We start from the raw sequence: 16,504 nt of genomic DNA on the forward strand, positions 1-16,504 counted from the left end.
AATTTATAGTATTATTTTTACTATTTCAAAATTTTCATTTAATTTACTTAATTCATTTTTAGATAGTTATTATTTTTATTATTTACTAAAAAATTATATTATTGTTTATATTATTTTAAAATTTAATTAATTTTAGTTAATTCGTTTTTTATTTCTTTTTTACTATTATTAATTATAATTAATAAATATGCAATGAATGAAGATTAAAAATATTATTTTTTAATACAAAAAAAATTGATTAGGTGGATGCTGATATGGAGGAAGGAGAAGTGAGCAAAGTTAACTTTATATATATAGATATATATGTATTTGTTTAGAAGATTTAATTATCTGCCGTCAAATAAAAAAAATAGGAAGATTAATTATCTAGTTAAATCTAAAATAAACTAGTGTAACATCAAGATCTGATTAAAATAAACTAGTGTAACATCAAGATCTCATTAGCTCAATCAATTTTAAATTAATGCTTTAATTGTTTGGTGATATTGGCTCTAATACCAAAGACAACTACATTTTGAAGAAAATATGCATTGAAAACTTATTATGATTCTGAAACAGTTTTTAATATCCAAAAGTCTTAGAACTCCCTAAGAGAGATTCTACTTTTTATTAAGTAATATAGAGTGTACAAGTTGTCTACAACTATATAGATGAAAGAGGTCCAAAATATGATTAACTTGCGTTGTCTTGATAGACATTTATGTCGGGAGAGAAGTTATATATCTTTGTCAAAACCATCTCAAATGTCACAGATATATTAATGTGTGTTACACAATTTCTTTGTAATTTAATTGATGTCTCTCTTATGCTTTCGGAAGTAACGGTTCCCACTAATCACATGCGTTGCCGTGGACCGTCTTGCTTTATTTCTTCATATATATAGTCTATATCAATCCTATTATTTTCTTGACAATATTATTTTTATTTTTAATATTCAGCCAAGAGTAACACAAGATTTTTTTGTTAAACGGTTTTCATAAATATATAAAATATCAAGTTTACATAATATAACTAATACAATCAAACAAAAAAGAACCAGGACTAGCAACAGCTAGAAGGGTGAACGATTGAAAACAAATACGACCGAAGAAAGCAGACCAAAGAAAGGAAAAAAAAAGGAGAGCCGAAAGTTTGTCAAGAAACTTAATACAACCAACATTGAAGAAGAGAGATCCCTCGCTTCAAACCCAATTGCAACATAGAACTACATTTGTTATTCATGGTGGAGATGATGCTTGTTGCTACTGAAACTGGGGAGACCGAAAGACCTTCATGGAATCGCCGATTTCTCTCTCTCCACAGTTCATAGATTGTACCCTGCCAACCTTGAAGGAGAGCAAGTTTTGTATGCTTTGATGCTGAAACTGTTGGCATCCAAAGGAGGATCTGGTCCCAAAGAAGAGGAGGAGATGATATCTTAAGTCTTTGTGTTATCAAACTCCACACTTCAGCCGAAAAGGCACATTTGAAAAAAAGGGGATTTCGAGATTCAGGTGCCAAACCACAAAGAAGACAATCTAACTCAATATCTACTCCCCAAGTAGACAAACGATCAAGAGTTGGGTTGCGATTCAGTATAAATAGCCATGAGTTTATAGCATGCTTTGGAATGACAACTTTGTGCCACACAAGAGGGGTCCAAGATTTTACTTGATTCGAAAACCTAACAACATTCCACACAGCTTTAGAAGAGAAAGATTGTTTTATACCGTTTATTGCCCAGACTGGAATATCACTTGCTGATGACATAGTAATGGTAGAGATAAAAGCGTGGAGAAGAACTTGTCTCTCTGATCTGACACTAGGAAGAGACCATCCATTCTCATTTCTCAATTCAGCGACAGTTGAAAACAAAGGGATCCCTAAGTGACTAGGCCCATCTGAACCAAGGAAATGGTAGAGATATCCAAAAGGAGTCCATGGATCCCACCAAAAGAAAGTAGAATCACCATTTCCAATATGGATGCTGAGAAATTTAAGAGCTTTGGAGCGAAGCTTAAGTAATTTTCTGAAGTTCCAACAGTAAGAAGCATTCTTTTCATTGAGTGCCCATAAAGGAGATGTAGAAAGATACCTACTTTTTATCCAGGTCACCCAAAAAGAACCAGCTCTAAAAAACAGCATCCAAAGAAGTTTCAAAGCACATGTTTCGTTCCAACTAATAATGTGCCTCAAACCAAGTCCACCTTCTAACTTAGGGAAGCAAATGTTAAACCAAGACACTTTAGCACCTGAGGAAGTGTCTACCTTTCCATGCCAAAGGAAGGAGCTGCAAAGACTGTTAATTTTTCTAATAACCTTCTTAGGGAGGAAGAACGCACTAGTCCAAAAACCTATAATTCCGGGGATAACTGAAGATAAGAGAGTTAACCAACCAGCCAAACTCAGAAACTTATGAGTCCAACTATTCAGTTTCTTCCGAATTTGAGATAGCAAAGGATCACAATCTTTCACTGAAAGCTTTTTGGAACATAGGGGAAGACCTAAGTACTGGACTGGAAGAGTGGAAGAAGTCAAATTAAAAACAGTCTTTAACCGGTTCAAGTTATCCTCACTTACACTGGAACAAAACAAGAAGGTTTTCTCAATATTCATTGTCAAACCAGAGATTTCCTCAAATTTTGCAAGAACAGACATAACTCCGCTCAAAGAATGCTCTGATCCCTCTAAGAAGATTAATAAATCATCAGCAAAGCATAGATGAGTAAGCTGAAGGTCCTCACACCCAGGGTGGTACTTGAAAGATCCTTCTAGAGCAGCTTTATTCAACATTAAGGATAACACATTCATTATCATAACGAACAGAATTAGGGATAAAGGATCCCCTTGGCGCAGACCCGTCCTTCCTTTACAGAAGCCTGAAGTAACCCCATTGATATTAATACTGAAAGACGGAGAACACACACAAGCTCTGATCCAGTTAATGAAAATAAGAGGAACCTTATAAGCCTGAAAAGAATCAAGAAGAAAGTCCTATCTAACTGAATCAAAAGCTTTTGAGATGTCAACTTTGAGTGTGATTCTTTCTCCACCAGAATTAAGATGATAACCTTGCATAACTTCTGAAGCAAGAAGCACATTCTCTATTATAAGCATGTCCTTTACAAATGCGGTTTGGTTTGGAAGTATAAGGTCAGGAAGCAGACTATTTAATCTGTCTAACAAGAGACGAGATATGAGCTTGTAAACCGTATTAAGACAAGAGATGGGTCTGAAGTCCTTCAATTCAACATCCCCTGGCCTCTTTGGAACTAGGATAAGAGATGTGGAATTTAAGGCAGTTGGGATAAAGGAATCATGAAAGAACTGGAGCACACTCAATGTTAATTCCTGCCCAATAATAGACCATGTAGTCTTGAAGAACTCTACAGGAAATCCATCTGGTCCTGGTGTTTTATTGAGAGGCAACTTGAGAAGACAAGCTCTTATAGCTTCAGCAAAGAAAGGAGAGGAGAGAGAAGATTGCTGCTCAATCGAACAAGTTGTATGGGTTAAAAAACTAAGGAGCTCAGGTAAATCAGGACAAAATCTGCCTCTAAATGAACGTAGGATCCCAGCAAAATAGCCGATAGCTAGATCATGAGTTTCTTGGAGAGATGAAGTGAAAGATCCATCCGGTTTCAACAGAAATTTGATGGCATTTCTAGCATTCCTAGCCGTAGTAACCTTATGGAAAAAAGAATTATTAAAGTCACCTTCACCCAACCATCTTAGACGAGAATTTTGTCTGTAAAAACTCTCCTCCGCAAGACTAAGATGCAACCACCCCTCCAAAGCTAATTTTTCATTCTGAATATTGATCTGAGAAGGGACATTCAAAGCTAACAGCTGAAGATCATTAAGTTTGGAGTGAGCCTCAGCATCTCTCTTTTCTAAGCCACTAAAATTGTTCTTCATCAAATCTTTTATAGGCTTTTTCATCATTTTCAGCTTGAAACAGAAGTCTTTAAGAGTAAGAACTGATATACAAAAATGTGTCCAAGCTTCCATAACAGAATCCAGAAAACTTGGATGCTTTGTTAAAAGCGAAAAAAATTTAAATGGCCTAGTACCATAAGACGGAGGAGGCGAGACGATCTTTATATGACCAGGTGTATGATCAGAGAACTCAGGGGCTTGAAAGGTACAAAAAGTAGAAGGGAATCTTAGCAGCCAACAACCGTTCACCAAGCATCTATCAAGTTTTTTCCCAATCGGATCTCCTGATCTTTTGTTCGTCCAAGAAAATTTAGGTCCACAAAAGGGAAGATCAAAGAGACCTAAGTCAGCTAAACAGTCTCCAAACATATGCATACTTCTTGTAGAGCTGACTGTATTATTATTTGAGGTTTCTGCTGGACTAAGAATCTCATTGAAATCCCCATTAATCATCCACGGCTTGTTTGCTAAACAGAGAGATGTGTATCTATCATGAAGTGAACTCCAAAGCTTTTTCCTTTCCTCTTCCTCGGTAGATGCATAAACCGCTGTGTAAATAAGAACTGACCCATCCTCCAAAGAAACCTCACAAGTAATTGTCTGAAGGTCAACAAAAAAAACTGTTGCTTTAGTCGGAGCTTTGAAAATGATCCAACTCTTTCCTAACTCCGAGAACTGGTAATTAGACAAAAGAGACCACTCTAAACCAAGAACTGACATAATAAAATCCTTACTAGCTTCTTTAACATGTGTCTCCAACAAAGGTCCAAAAGTGACAGGACGACTACGAAGCCAGTTATAAAGAGGTCGATGCTTTGAAAAATCATTAAGACCTCACACATTCCAAAAAAAGTTGTCTGACATATAAACAGATTATGGAGTGTGACGCTTCCCTCTTTGCAGGGAGAGAACGCCACCTTGAGCAGGTGAGATTTGGTCATACATTTTTCTCTTTGATTTCTTATCTTTGGAGGAGGCTGAAGAGGGAGAAGAACCATAGAGAACCAGCGAAGAAGACATCTCACCCAAGACCAATGCATTTTCCTCTACTGATAACAGTTCAAAAGGGTTTGAGATGGAAGTAGAAGGTTGAACCACTGAGAGTAAAGGCGAGGAGAGAATACTAGGGGTGGCCAATTCAGGCAACTTAACAGAATTGGTCGAAGCTACATCCAAGTCCACAGAAGAACATTCATGAGAAAGGGGTAACCCAGATGGAGCGGAAACAGAGGTAGCTCTGATAACCTGAGAGGAAGTAGGTAAATCCTCTTTTCTATGAACCATAGAATCTGAAGTAGGGGTCGAAACTTGTTTAACATGGCCTTCAGACACGGGTTTCCAAACCTGTTGCTTTTCCACATGAGTTGATGATGAAGCATTATTTCCAGGTCCTTTAGGGGTTTGCTTCTCTTTTCCAGCCAAAGAAGATTGCATATGTGAATTAATAGCAGTAGGACAAAGTGAAGCTTTATGTCCAATTTCATTGCAAAGAGGACAAAGAGGAGGTAACCAAGGGTAAGAGACATTAAGAAGCAAGACCTGTTCCATCATCTCGTTCTATTTCCAACACCGATGGAAGAGGTTTCATAAGATCTACAATTACTTTTACCTCGGAAGAGTTGACACTAGTGAAAGGTTTATGATCCACTGCTCGCCCCAACGGCCCACAAATGATACTTAAACCCTCTGGAGTGATTAAATCAAAAGGAATATCCTTAATAGATGCCCAAACTGGCGCTTTCTCTAATGAAGGGGGATTAAAACTGAATTCTGACTTCCAAGCCGTGACAAAGAACGGAGAGTCACCTACATACCATAATTCATGTTGCAGCACCCTATTCCTTAACGATGGAGAGGGAATATGGAATAGAAAAGCATTGGAGGTCAGTTTATGAACTGTGACTCTTTTATCTTTACCCCATAGAAAGTTTAAAACACCCCAAATCTTCCCATAAGATGGAGCCGTTCCATAGAAGATGCCCACAATGAAATTTTCATGAAGCTTTGCACCTCTTTCAAACACAGAATTTGAAACTTTAACCCGAGGGCGACCTTCTGTAGACATAGAAATCGGAGTTGATGAAACAGGAATCTTACCCGAAGAAGTAAGATTTTTTGCCCAATTAAACCCTGAGTCGGTAACACCAGGCGAAGAAGCTTGTCCGGGATAGGGAGGAAGAGACGAATTGTCTCCAACCAGAGAAGAAGGAGCCGCTCCGAGAATTCCTTTCTCAGAGGGAATAGTATTAATTGGCTGCGGAAGAGAGGAATAAGAAGGCAGATCTGACATCTCTGCATTGACAAGATGAGGAAACTGAATCGGTAAAAAAGAACCAGAGAGAGGAGAGGAAGAATCCGGAGGAGCCGGCGGAAGAGGAGAAGGCAGAGCTTCTGCCATCGAAGAAACAAAGCTTAACGGTGCTGAAATCGGACCTGAAGAAAAATCGCTTCTGTTTTCACCAGCTGACGTCACTTTTTAAAAAAGAGTCATTTCTCAAAGAGTTTGGTGATAAGAGTAACACAAGATGCCATTAACGATGATGAAGCCTTTTTACATGAAAGTTTTGAAGATCACGATTCTTCACCACTATGTCATCAACAAAGCATGAAAGCTTTCACGTCTCGAGGATAAAGTTTTACTCTGAAACTCAATTTCTGAAACCAAAAGTTTGATCATTTGACTAACAAAATATAAAATCACTTAAAACTCATATAATTTTGATTAGTAAATTTATGAACATATATATAATCTGTGATTTTATAGATATATGAAATGTTATTAATGAAATCATATCAAATTTCGGTAAGAAAATATGAATTCACATAAAACTCATATAATTTAGATTAGTAAATTTATGAACATATATATAAGCCGTGATTATATATATATATATATATATATGAAATGTAATTAATGAAATCTTATCAAATTTCGGTGTATCAGTCACTCACAAATCTGTTTCATAGATACATAATAACTTTTTATAAATATCTATGTCAATTTCTTGTAAAATTTTTTTTACGGAAAATGTTTTAGCAATGTTAATTAGTATTGGAAAACTTACTTGACCAAAATGAATTGTATATATTGAATAGAACTTCAACGATTTTAGTTTACCATTCCGTGACTCAACTAAAACATTAAGAGCACTAAATATTGATGTGACCAACTGACCAACAAAAAATATTAGGCAATCGAGATAAACATTTTATGATTTTTGGGCTTTTTTGTTTGATGTTTTAGATACATGAAAACTTAACCTTCGAAAACATGAAACAAATTATGATCACTAAACAAACAAAAAGACTATAAATAGTAAGTTCTTTGACAATAAACACTATAAATAGTAAGTTGAGAATAAACGATTGATGTATCGTGATTTGATTTGATATGTGTATGAGAGTTTTTTCTCTAACTATGTTTATGATTTATGAACATACATAGTACAGATTTTGAGTGTTAACCCGTCGTCACAGTGTATATAGAAGTTCGAGATTATTACAATTTACAAGTACTATCAATGGACTAAACTAAAGACACTTTCAATCTATTTTTCCAAATCTACTTGACTATATACGGTATTTATATGTTTACGTACGTTTGCAACATAGAGAATACTACACAGTTGCTTATAAATATTCTAAAAACAAATAAAGGGAACTTTTGTTTTCCGGACCACATGGGAATGTGTTACCAACTATCTCCTTACTTTGACATGTAAGATATGTTAGAATCTTCTTAAGCCTTTGAGGCTCAGAAGACGAGAGCATATTTCCATTTATCGTACCTTTTGACGGCAAAGAATATAACTTTTTCAACTTTAATTGGTTTATCACATATCATTATCTCGCTAATGTCTCATTTTTTTCTTAATTAATTTAGTATATAACTAGAGTTTAGTGACTAAAAGCCGAATTTTGGAGGATTATATCCAGTAATATCATCGTACGTTAAACGTATTTATATCAGTTATATTATATATATGGTTAAAAAGGGTTCTGCAGGATATACATCAAAATATCAAATTATATATATTTATCATATAATCAAAAAATTATAAACCCTCCACACCCAAAAAGGAATGAAAAAACATTAAATTTTATAAATAATGATTTACCATGCATAATACATGAAGTTAACTATTGTCCGATCTATAATATACACAACACAAGAGATTATATATACATGATCGTACTCAAATATGCAACACATTCCAAATACATTTGCACTCAAGATATACAATTTTTTTACATAATAATTTATAAATCACAAATTAATGTTTCTTGCCAAACAAAAGATATTTCCATTGTTGCACTACCAAGGTTAGTGTGTAGATTTTATACTAATAAATATCTATAGTTATATGCTGTAGAAAATTTCGATACATAAATTATAAAGTCATTGGTTTTTATTCCTCATTCTCGAGATAAAGTATTCTTAGCCATTTACAAAAAGCGAGAAACTATTCTTCTATTTTTTCTTCATGTAGAGCCGATGGCTCATATTCCATGAATAATATATAATTATAAGCTTTACGCCAATCAATACTTAATGATTCATAATAAGAATTATTGTGTATGTATGTAAAGGTTCATAACAAACAAATATATACGCTAGCTTTTTACTTGGTTGGACCATTTTCTCACATGGAAGGAGTATCTCTATATATCGACATTCTATACACGAATAATGCGGTATTTACATATTCGACATGTTTAAAATATTTATATATATGTAGCAATAATATATTAATGTGGGTGGGTGGGGGGGGGGAAGGCTACTTAAAAGACTTACTTCGTTTAGATAGATAGCACAAGTCCAAACCATGTAACAATTTTCTCTTAGAAAAAGAACTTTATTTCCTAAAAAAGTGAATGTATACGATAGATGTATACATTTTCATTTTCTTAGACGTATATGTGCTGATCGTATTCCTCATAGCGTTGTAAATTTTATTATAACAAAATAAAAATACATGTCCAACAAATTCAAACGACCTAAATTTTGAAAATTCAGGAAACTGTCAAAAAAAATCACGGAAAAGAAAATAACAAATCGTTATACAAGTTAGAAAATGTTGGTTAGATAGTTATATATCTTATTTTTATTAAAATTACCAAAATTTGACCATATTATATCTATAAATTAAACAATTCTGTATGGGGATATTGTAAGACAATTTATCATTCATTTGTGTGTATTTGTCGTTGTCCCAACAATTGAATCTTCTGCCCACTTACACCAACTCGACTAATTCACTACAAAGAAGTTAAAACTCACAACATACACATACACACACACACACACACAATTTCCCATTTCTTTTTCATTTTGTACATTACAAATTAAATGCTTTTAAAGCTTCACTTATAACATTATATATAATGAATACGATCATTTAAAATTATAGTATTGTGGAGATATAAAGAATTAAAAACAATTATAATAGTAAACAAATGAAAATTATAAATTAAAAGAGAGGAGAAAAAGAAGAAAAAAAAAACTTGTCAATTTTCTGCCGTGAGACAAATAGAAAATGAGAAGAAAAAAATATTGAAATTAAATTATAATGTTCAGAGGGTAATAATACAATTAATGATGCACTAATTTGGACAAATACTCAAAAAGAGAAAAGAAAAATATAGCAGCGAATGCTTTTTTGTAGCTACATATACAAATTTAGTTAGTGAACTTGTGTGATAATTTACCATCATAAAGTTCATATCTATCTACAATATATAAGATCCGAATAACAAAACGTTAGTTAGCATTTCTTCATAGATCATGATTAGAACCTTTCTTATGATCACGAAAAACAATGAGCGACACTTTTATGGGTCACTACTAAGGGTTCGTGAGTTAACCCCATGCCTATTTTGTGTGTGTGCCATAGGTAGTGGAAAAGGGAATCTACTGATGTTAGAGGGTGGAGGTGTTCCTGCGACCCACAAATCTGGTCGACGTAGGCCCTAATTTCACCTCACCCCACCATTTTGTAGACTTTTCATTCGGGTTCCATAATTTTACATTTCGTCGGTCTCACCCATCATTCATTGGTTCTAACCTCTTTTTTGACAAGGCTACATAACCTTTTGCTCTTTATGGATTTGTGATAATTAGAGTCACACCATAAATTCAGAAAAATAAAAAAAAATTGGTCAACACCAACTTTTTCAAGTTTTTTTTCAACGCTAATTAATATGAGAATACATATTTTTTGGATTTACCGCTAAATATTCAAGTTTTGTCGAAAGTTTTCAACAAAAAGAAAAAATCATGCATGCAAAACAAACACTTGGATCAAAACCTACGAATCATGGATGAGCATCGTCTCTCTTTTTATATCTTGTAACTGTCATAACTAAATGTTTTAATTAATCACATAGAAGGAATCCTTTTAACTATATATTAGTCGATTGACTTGTAAACAAAAGGAGAAGTCAAATGAGAACAACGACAATATTAGAAGGCCTTAGACTACTTAATATCTTCGAGATACAAATTCGATTATTATTTTAATTTTTACACGTCATCTCTTAGATCATCTTCCACGGGCCTCATGGATATGGACATTGACATCATGACTCATGAGTTTGGTTGGTGTAAAGTTGAAACAGAAAAAAAAAATACAATCAATTTATTAATTACATACATTTCTACGTATAATAACATTTACTAAATAGTAAACGGAATAAAATCTATTAGCTGCATATACCAATAATGACGAGAATATAATTATAGCAAAACAAAAATATATGAATGCGATCGAAAATGGATAACAATATGGTGTATATAAGTTAATTCTTAATATGGAAAGAAAGAACGAGGAATAGTATACACAACTAATATTAGTACAGTATTTGTATATTAACTTTTCTATTTAATAGCAAATTTTGAAAAAGTGCTGTATATTTTATTCATAAAATGACCTCCTTAGAATTTTAGATTAATGGTTAACATCAGAGTCTTTATACACATAAAGATTCGTTGAAAAAGTTTAGGTATGCAACTAATTTATGGGGCGTTTAGTGTTTGAAATGTTTGGAGCCATTGTTCAAATCATTCCACCGTAATTTCAATCCAAAGTAATATACTAAGGATTAGATTGAATTCATCTTACTTTGGAATCATTTGGTTACACATATATAGAAAACAATACTATAGAACCTTTCAAAATCAGAATAGATACATTAACTAGAAGGTCATTTTGTGCAATACGGCAAGATAACTCTCTCTTTTGTTGAGCGCCGTCCTTTTGTTGTCCGAAGGAACTATTGTGCGTAACATCAACCCAAAAAAAAAAGTAGACCATGTCACAACTTTTTGAAAGAGCTTAAAAAAACCGAGGAAGTGAATATATACAACAGAGCTTTTATACCCAAACGCTTAATTGCACCGCTAATGCATGTTTCGAACAAATGTAAAACCGGATTCTGTCTTCTCTCTATATAAAGAAATAAAGTTTTAGTGAATTATTTCTATTTTTAACTATTCAACGTGTTGCATAAAAATAATTCATACTATAATTTTATATAGTTTTTTCTTTTAGTTCTAAAATAATTATAGTTGTCATGTGTGTGCATTCAATTACAACATCATCTGTATGTTCTTTATATAATAAAATACTAACAAACATCATATTTTGAACCAAAAAAAAAATACATTACTAGTATGAACATTGTACTAATTTCAGATAAATTTGGAATAGTAACATCACATTTATTTTTGTTTTGTCCAATCCAAAAAAAAAAAAAAAAAACTAGGTGGAATAGTAAGAAACGGGCAAAACAAAAGAGGGCCAGAAGTTGAGCCACGTCAGACATAAGAAAGTGCCACGTCATCTCCATAAGTCTCTCCCACCTGTACGGACCCTCCTCCCCACGGCTGCCCCCCAATATATATAATTTGGGAGATGGAAGGAACCAAACCTCAAACAAACCTTCTCTCATTACACCTGCATGTGCTGCGACCCGTCCCTAAACCCGACCCGACCCATATTTCTCAACCCGTTTTTGCCTTTTTTTCCTCTGTTTTTAGCCGCCGTCGTTAAATCGTAGAAAAACACACACCGATCTCGAGTGACTGAATCTTCTCCGGAGTTTTAACGCCGATGACGATTGCGTCAGCGCCAGCACGCCAGACAGATCGATCAGCAGCAGCCACTGGTTTCACCCCTGCTTTCGCTACGACGGCGAAGGCGGTGGTGACCGTTCCCGTTCAGGTTCCGCCGGGGACTGTTGTTTCCGAAGGACTAGGGAAAGATGCGTTGATCTCGTGGTTCAGAGGCGAATTCGCGGCGGCGAACGCTATAATAGACGCCATGTGTTCGCATCTCAGAGTAACAACCGAAGAAGCAGTTTCCGGATCGGAATACGAAGCTGTTTTCGCCGCGATCCATCGCCGGCGTCTGAACTGGATCCCTGTTCTCCAGATGCAGAAGTATCATTCCATCGCTGAGGTCGCGATCGAGCTCCAGAAAGTTGCGGCTAAGAAAGCGGAGGATCTCAAACTGAAGAAAACAGAGGAGGCTGATGAGCAAGATCTGAAAGAAGCGGCGGCTGAGAAGGAGAAAGTGAAGAAGGATGATTGTATTGACGGCGAGAAAGTAACGGAAAATGAGATTAACGGAGATGTTGAAGACGTTGAAGATGATTCTCCGACTAGTGATATCACTGATTCAGGTAAGTAACACAAAACTTTACGTAATTTTGCAAAATACTACAAATTTAAAAATATACTTATTTTTTTTTCTTGGATCCATAATTGTTTTCATAATTTAAATATACAATGATCGATTTATTTCATAATTTGTTTTTTGGGTTACATTATTGGTTTTTTTTTTTTTGTAGTTGAAACTTTTTAATAGTTAAGCATATTCGTTGAAGTTTGGTCATTTGATTCTCTCTGTTCACTGTGTAAACTGGCTCTCTGTGGTTGGTGACGACACCCAATAAGAAAAGAAAAAAAAAATGACAACGATTTTTTAAAAATATTTGTTTTCCAAAGGGGGAAAAATTTTATTTAGTAAGAAATACTAATATACAGATTACAGACTAATTCAAGTTTCAAGATTTAAGTACGTGTTTCCCTCTACTGGATCCGAGATGTATTCTTAAACAATTTTGACTTTTGCATTCTTTATTTGTAATTATTTTTGAATATCTAGTATATCAAACGTGAGATTTCAATTGCATCATTATGTCACAGATTCGATTTTTTAGAAACAATTTACTAAAAATAACCAGATTCTCTTTATTAAGAAATAAATCTTTTTTTTGTTCATTAAACTTAATCACTCTCACGTCCTGATTTTTTTCATGTTTGAAACATTATTTTTTATATCTTTTGTAATAGACGAATTGTGTATTTTGGGTTACTTTTAACGTGTTTGAAAGAGAATATTATACTAAACTAGAAATACTTTTTTTATTTCCGGCTATTTAGTGGTATTTATAATAATATAAATAAAGTATACATTTTTTTTGTAAGTAGTAGTAGTAAAGTAACTTTTGAAAAAATTAGTTTTATCGTAAATTATTACATGAGTTTCGCAAGGATACATTAAAAATAAAAAATCGTACTATCAAGAGTTCAAGACCATATTATTTACTTACTAAAAACAAAAACAAATTAACACAAACTTTCATGAAAATCGTACAAAAGTACAAATTCTCTTGTAGTTTGTGTTGAAAAAAAGCACAATCTGGAAAAGTCACTCTGACTCCTCTCTAACAACTAACAAGGTTAAAAAAAAACTGAAAAGACAAGAAACGTCACGACGACGTCGTCTAGATTAGAAGATTAGGGATTCCATTTCTCAATGTAGAGTTGGGTGTGTGTTTACTAACTTCCTGTTAGCAACAAGTTTTGTTGCCTTGTGCTTTAGTTGATGTATAACTGTAAAACGCATCAAAGGTGGTGGTATCACAATGTCACATTGATTCGCGTGTGATGATTTTTTTATTGCAATTTTCTTTCTCTTGCTTAAAAGAATGGTGGGTGAGCACTGAGCACACAGCAGCCGTTGGATTTAACCAGAACCTAGTCGTCATCAATCATGGTCCCCCACAATTTTTGCCGTGCCGCCCTTTATTTTTTTTCTTTCTTCTCGTCCCGAATGTTCGAATCCCTCACGCCTCACGAGCACAATATTTTTTTAATAACTTTTTAGCTTCTTTTTTTTTTGCTTTTTGTTCACGGCCATAAAACGAGTCAGAAGTCTATAAAGATTAGTAAACTTGTTTTGCAAAGAACTTTTTTACCAGTCTTGATGTGTGTGTAAGTTAATTCACTTGTGTTAATAAAAGTCCAAGTATTATGTAGAGACACGTGGAACGAAGACATTAGACTTTGTAGTCTTGTCTTCTAACATTGAAAGTCTCTCTGACTTTCTCTGATACATTTTACAAGGAAACTGTAGGTTCTTTAACCTCTTTAGAATAGTCCATGAGAATCAAATCAAAGATCACGTTTAATTTTCATTACTTTAATGAATCGATGTGTTTCTCTCTAAACCCAAAGAATCGAATCTCACATTAATTAGTTGATTTTTTTTTTTTTTTTTAAACTTTACAACTTTATTTTTGTGTTGTAATGCAAGTATATGGTCAATTTTAAACATTATTTGTTTTTATGGTTTTTAATAGGTTCTCATCAGGATGTTCACCAAACTGCTGCTGCGGATACCGCACATCAGATTATATGTCAGAGCCATGAAGATTGTGATGCACGCTCATGTGAGATTAAACCTATCAAAGGTTTCCAAGCCAAAGAGCAAGTGAAAGGCCACACTGTGAGTAATGTGTTGGATTTTGAAGGAGGCATATGCATATATAAGGATTATTTACTTATAAATTTAATGTTGTGATGTTAGGTTAATGTTGTGAAAGGACTAAAGCTGTATGAAGAATTACTTAAAGAAGATGAGATATCGAAATTGATAGATTTTGTGGCAGAGCTCCGAGAAGCTGGCGTTAACGGGAAGCTTGCAGGTGACTTTTTTTAACTTACGCGAAAACACATCATAGGGATTTAAGAGTGTTTTCCGGTGCTTACACAAGATGAATGCAGGTGAGACCTTTATACTGTTCAACAAGCAGATTAAAGGGAACAAGAGAGAGCTGATCCAGCTTGGTGTCCCCATCTTTGGCCATGTTAAGGCGGATGATAACTCCAACGACAGCAGCAACTCTGGTAAGGAATCGGCTCTGATCCTGCAGGATTCAGTCTAAATGGTTTGATGCATGTGGATGGCTTTGACCGGGAGACTTTATTGTTGTTATATAGTTAACATCGAGCCAATTCCACCACTTCTTGAGAGTGTCATTGATCACTTTGTCACATGGAGACTCATCCCAGAGTACAAGAGACCAAATGGTTGTGTCATCAACTTCTTCGAAGAGGTACGTATACACATCCCCCATGGATCCACCATTCCTAGACGTTTACGCTTTTCTTTAACCTTCGAGATTACTTCTCTTTTGCAGGGTGAATACTCACAGCCTTTCCTCAAACCACCTCACTTAGAACAACCATTCTCCACTCTTGTCCTCTCTGAATCAACAATGGCCTTTGGACGTATTCTCTCAAGTGACAACGAAGGCAACTTCAGAGGACCTTTAACTTTGTCTCTCAAACAAGGGTAAATAATATCATAACCTTCTCCTTTAACTCTGAGAAAATGTTGATGTCTCTTTATTAACGTCCCTCGGATCTGATCTTTATAGATCTATGTTGGTGATGAGAGGGAACAGTGCAGACATGGCTAGACATGTAATGTGCCCATCACAAAACAAAAGAGTAAGCATCACGTTCTTTCGTATTCGACCTGAAACATATCATAACCATTCACGACCCACAAGTCCTCACAACGACGGTGTAATGACAATGTGGCAACCCTACCAAATGGCACCAACTCCATTCCTCAATGGCTATGATCACTCAGTTGACATGATGCCAAAACTTGGAGTCCTACGTCCTCCAATGGTCATGATGGCACCACCACCGGTTCAACCAATGGTATTACCAAGTCCAAATGTGATGGGAACTGGTGGTACAGGCGTTTTCTTACCATGGGCATCTGTTAATAGCTCAAGAAAACATGTGAAGCATTTGCCTCCACGTGCGCAGAAGAAGCGATTACTCCCGCTTCCTCCTGCTGCTTCTTCTTCTCCAGCTGGAGGATCCACCTCTGAGCCTGTGATCAGTGTAAATTGATCATAAGCCTTTCGACTTCTTCAGCAATACAAGCTTTGATCATCTGGTCCGTGTCTAAGCCGTGCTCTGTTTCTTTCTTCTCTCTCGAGTCTCTTTTGTTCCTGTTTCCTTTTATTTTCTTTTTCCAAATTCAGTTTAGGTTAACTCAGGGTTTATAGATAGAAGAATTAAGTTTGTTACATCCCCAGAGGCATGTGTTTTCTATTTTGTGTACGATTTTTATTATCAGTATATTTCTCAAAATGTTACATTTTCTTTGCCATTTAAAAAAAAAAAAAAAAAAAAGAGATTAGAGTACAGATTGTTAGTTCATATTATCACATTTATAATACAGAACCAGAACCCAAATTTTGTATTGGTTATATTGCA

General features: G+C 34.8%; 2 protein-coding genes across 2 annotated transcripts; one reads left to right on the forward strand and one right to left on the reverse strand.

Moving 5' to 3' along the window:
• Nucleotides 1-1,143: 1,143 nt before the first annotated feature.
• On the reverse strand, nt 1,144-2,790 carry LOC147929982 (uncharacterized). Its single transcript, XM_087480811.1, has one exon. The coding sequence runs from the start codon at nt 2,788-2,790 to the stop codon at nt 1,144-1,146; it is 1,647 nt and encodes a 548-aa protein (XP_087336937.1).
• Nucleotides 2,791-11,409: 8,619 nt separating this feature from the next.
• On the forward strand, nt 11,410-16,432 carry LOC104737461 (RNA demethylase ALKBH10B). The gene is made up of 7 exons (XM_010457653.3): nt 11,410-12,600; nt 14,566-14,711; nt 14,793-14,910; nt 14,990-15,112; nt 15,206-15,321; nt 15,406-15,560; nt 15,646-16,432. Exons 1-7 carry the CDS (start codon nt 12,030-12,032, stop codon nt 16,133-16,135), a joined length of 1,719 nt encoding a protein of 572 aa, XP_010455955.2. The 5' UTR covers nt 11,410-12,029; the 3' UTR covers nt 16,136-16,432.
• Nucleotides 16,433-16,504: the final 72 nt, after the last annotated feature.

This window comes from Camelina sativa, chromosome 13, assembly GCF_030686135.1.
Source record: "Camelina sativa cultivar CO46 ecotype springtype chromosome 13, ASM3068613v1".
Classification (NCBI taxonomy): Eukaryota; Viridiplantae; Streptophyta; class Magnoliopsida; order Brassicales; family Brassicaceae; genus Camelina; species Camelina sativa.

What these genes read in the sequence shown, in the direction of transcription:
- LOC147929982 (XM_087480811.1), bottom strand. Translation starts at nt 2,790, where the DNA reads ATGAATGTGTTATCCTTAATGTTGAATAAAGCTGCTCTAGAAGGATCT.
- LOC104737461 (XM_010457653.3), top strand. Translation starts at nt 12,030, where the DNA reads ATGACGATTGCGTCAGCGCCAGCACGCCAGACAGATCGATCAGCAGCA. An exon ending in TCATCAACTTCTTCGAAGAG is followed by an intron (nt 15,322 to 15,405) that starts GTACGTATACAC and finishes TCTCTTTTGCAG; the next exon opens with GGTGAATACTCACAGCCTTT. An exon ending in ACTTTGTCTCTCAAACAAGG is followed by an intron (nt 15,561 to 15,645) that starts GTAAATAATATC and finishes TGATCTTTATAG; the next exon opens with ATCTATGTTGGTGATGAGAG.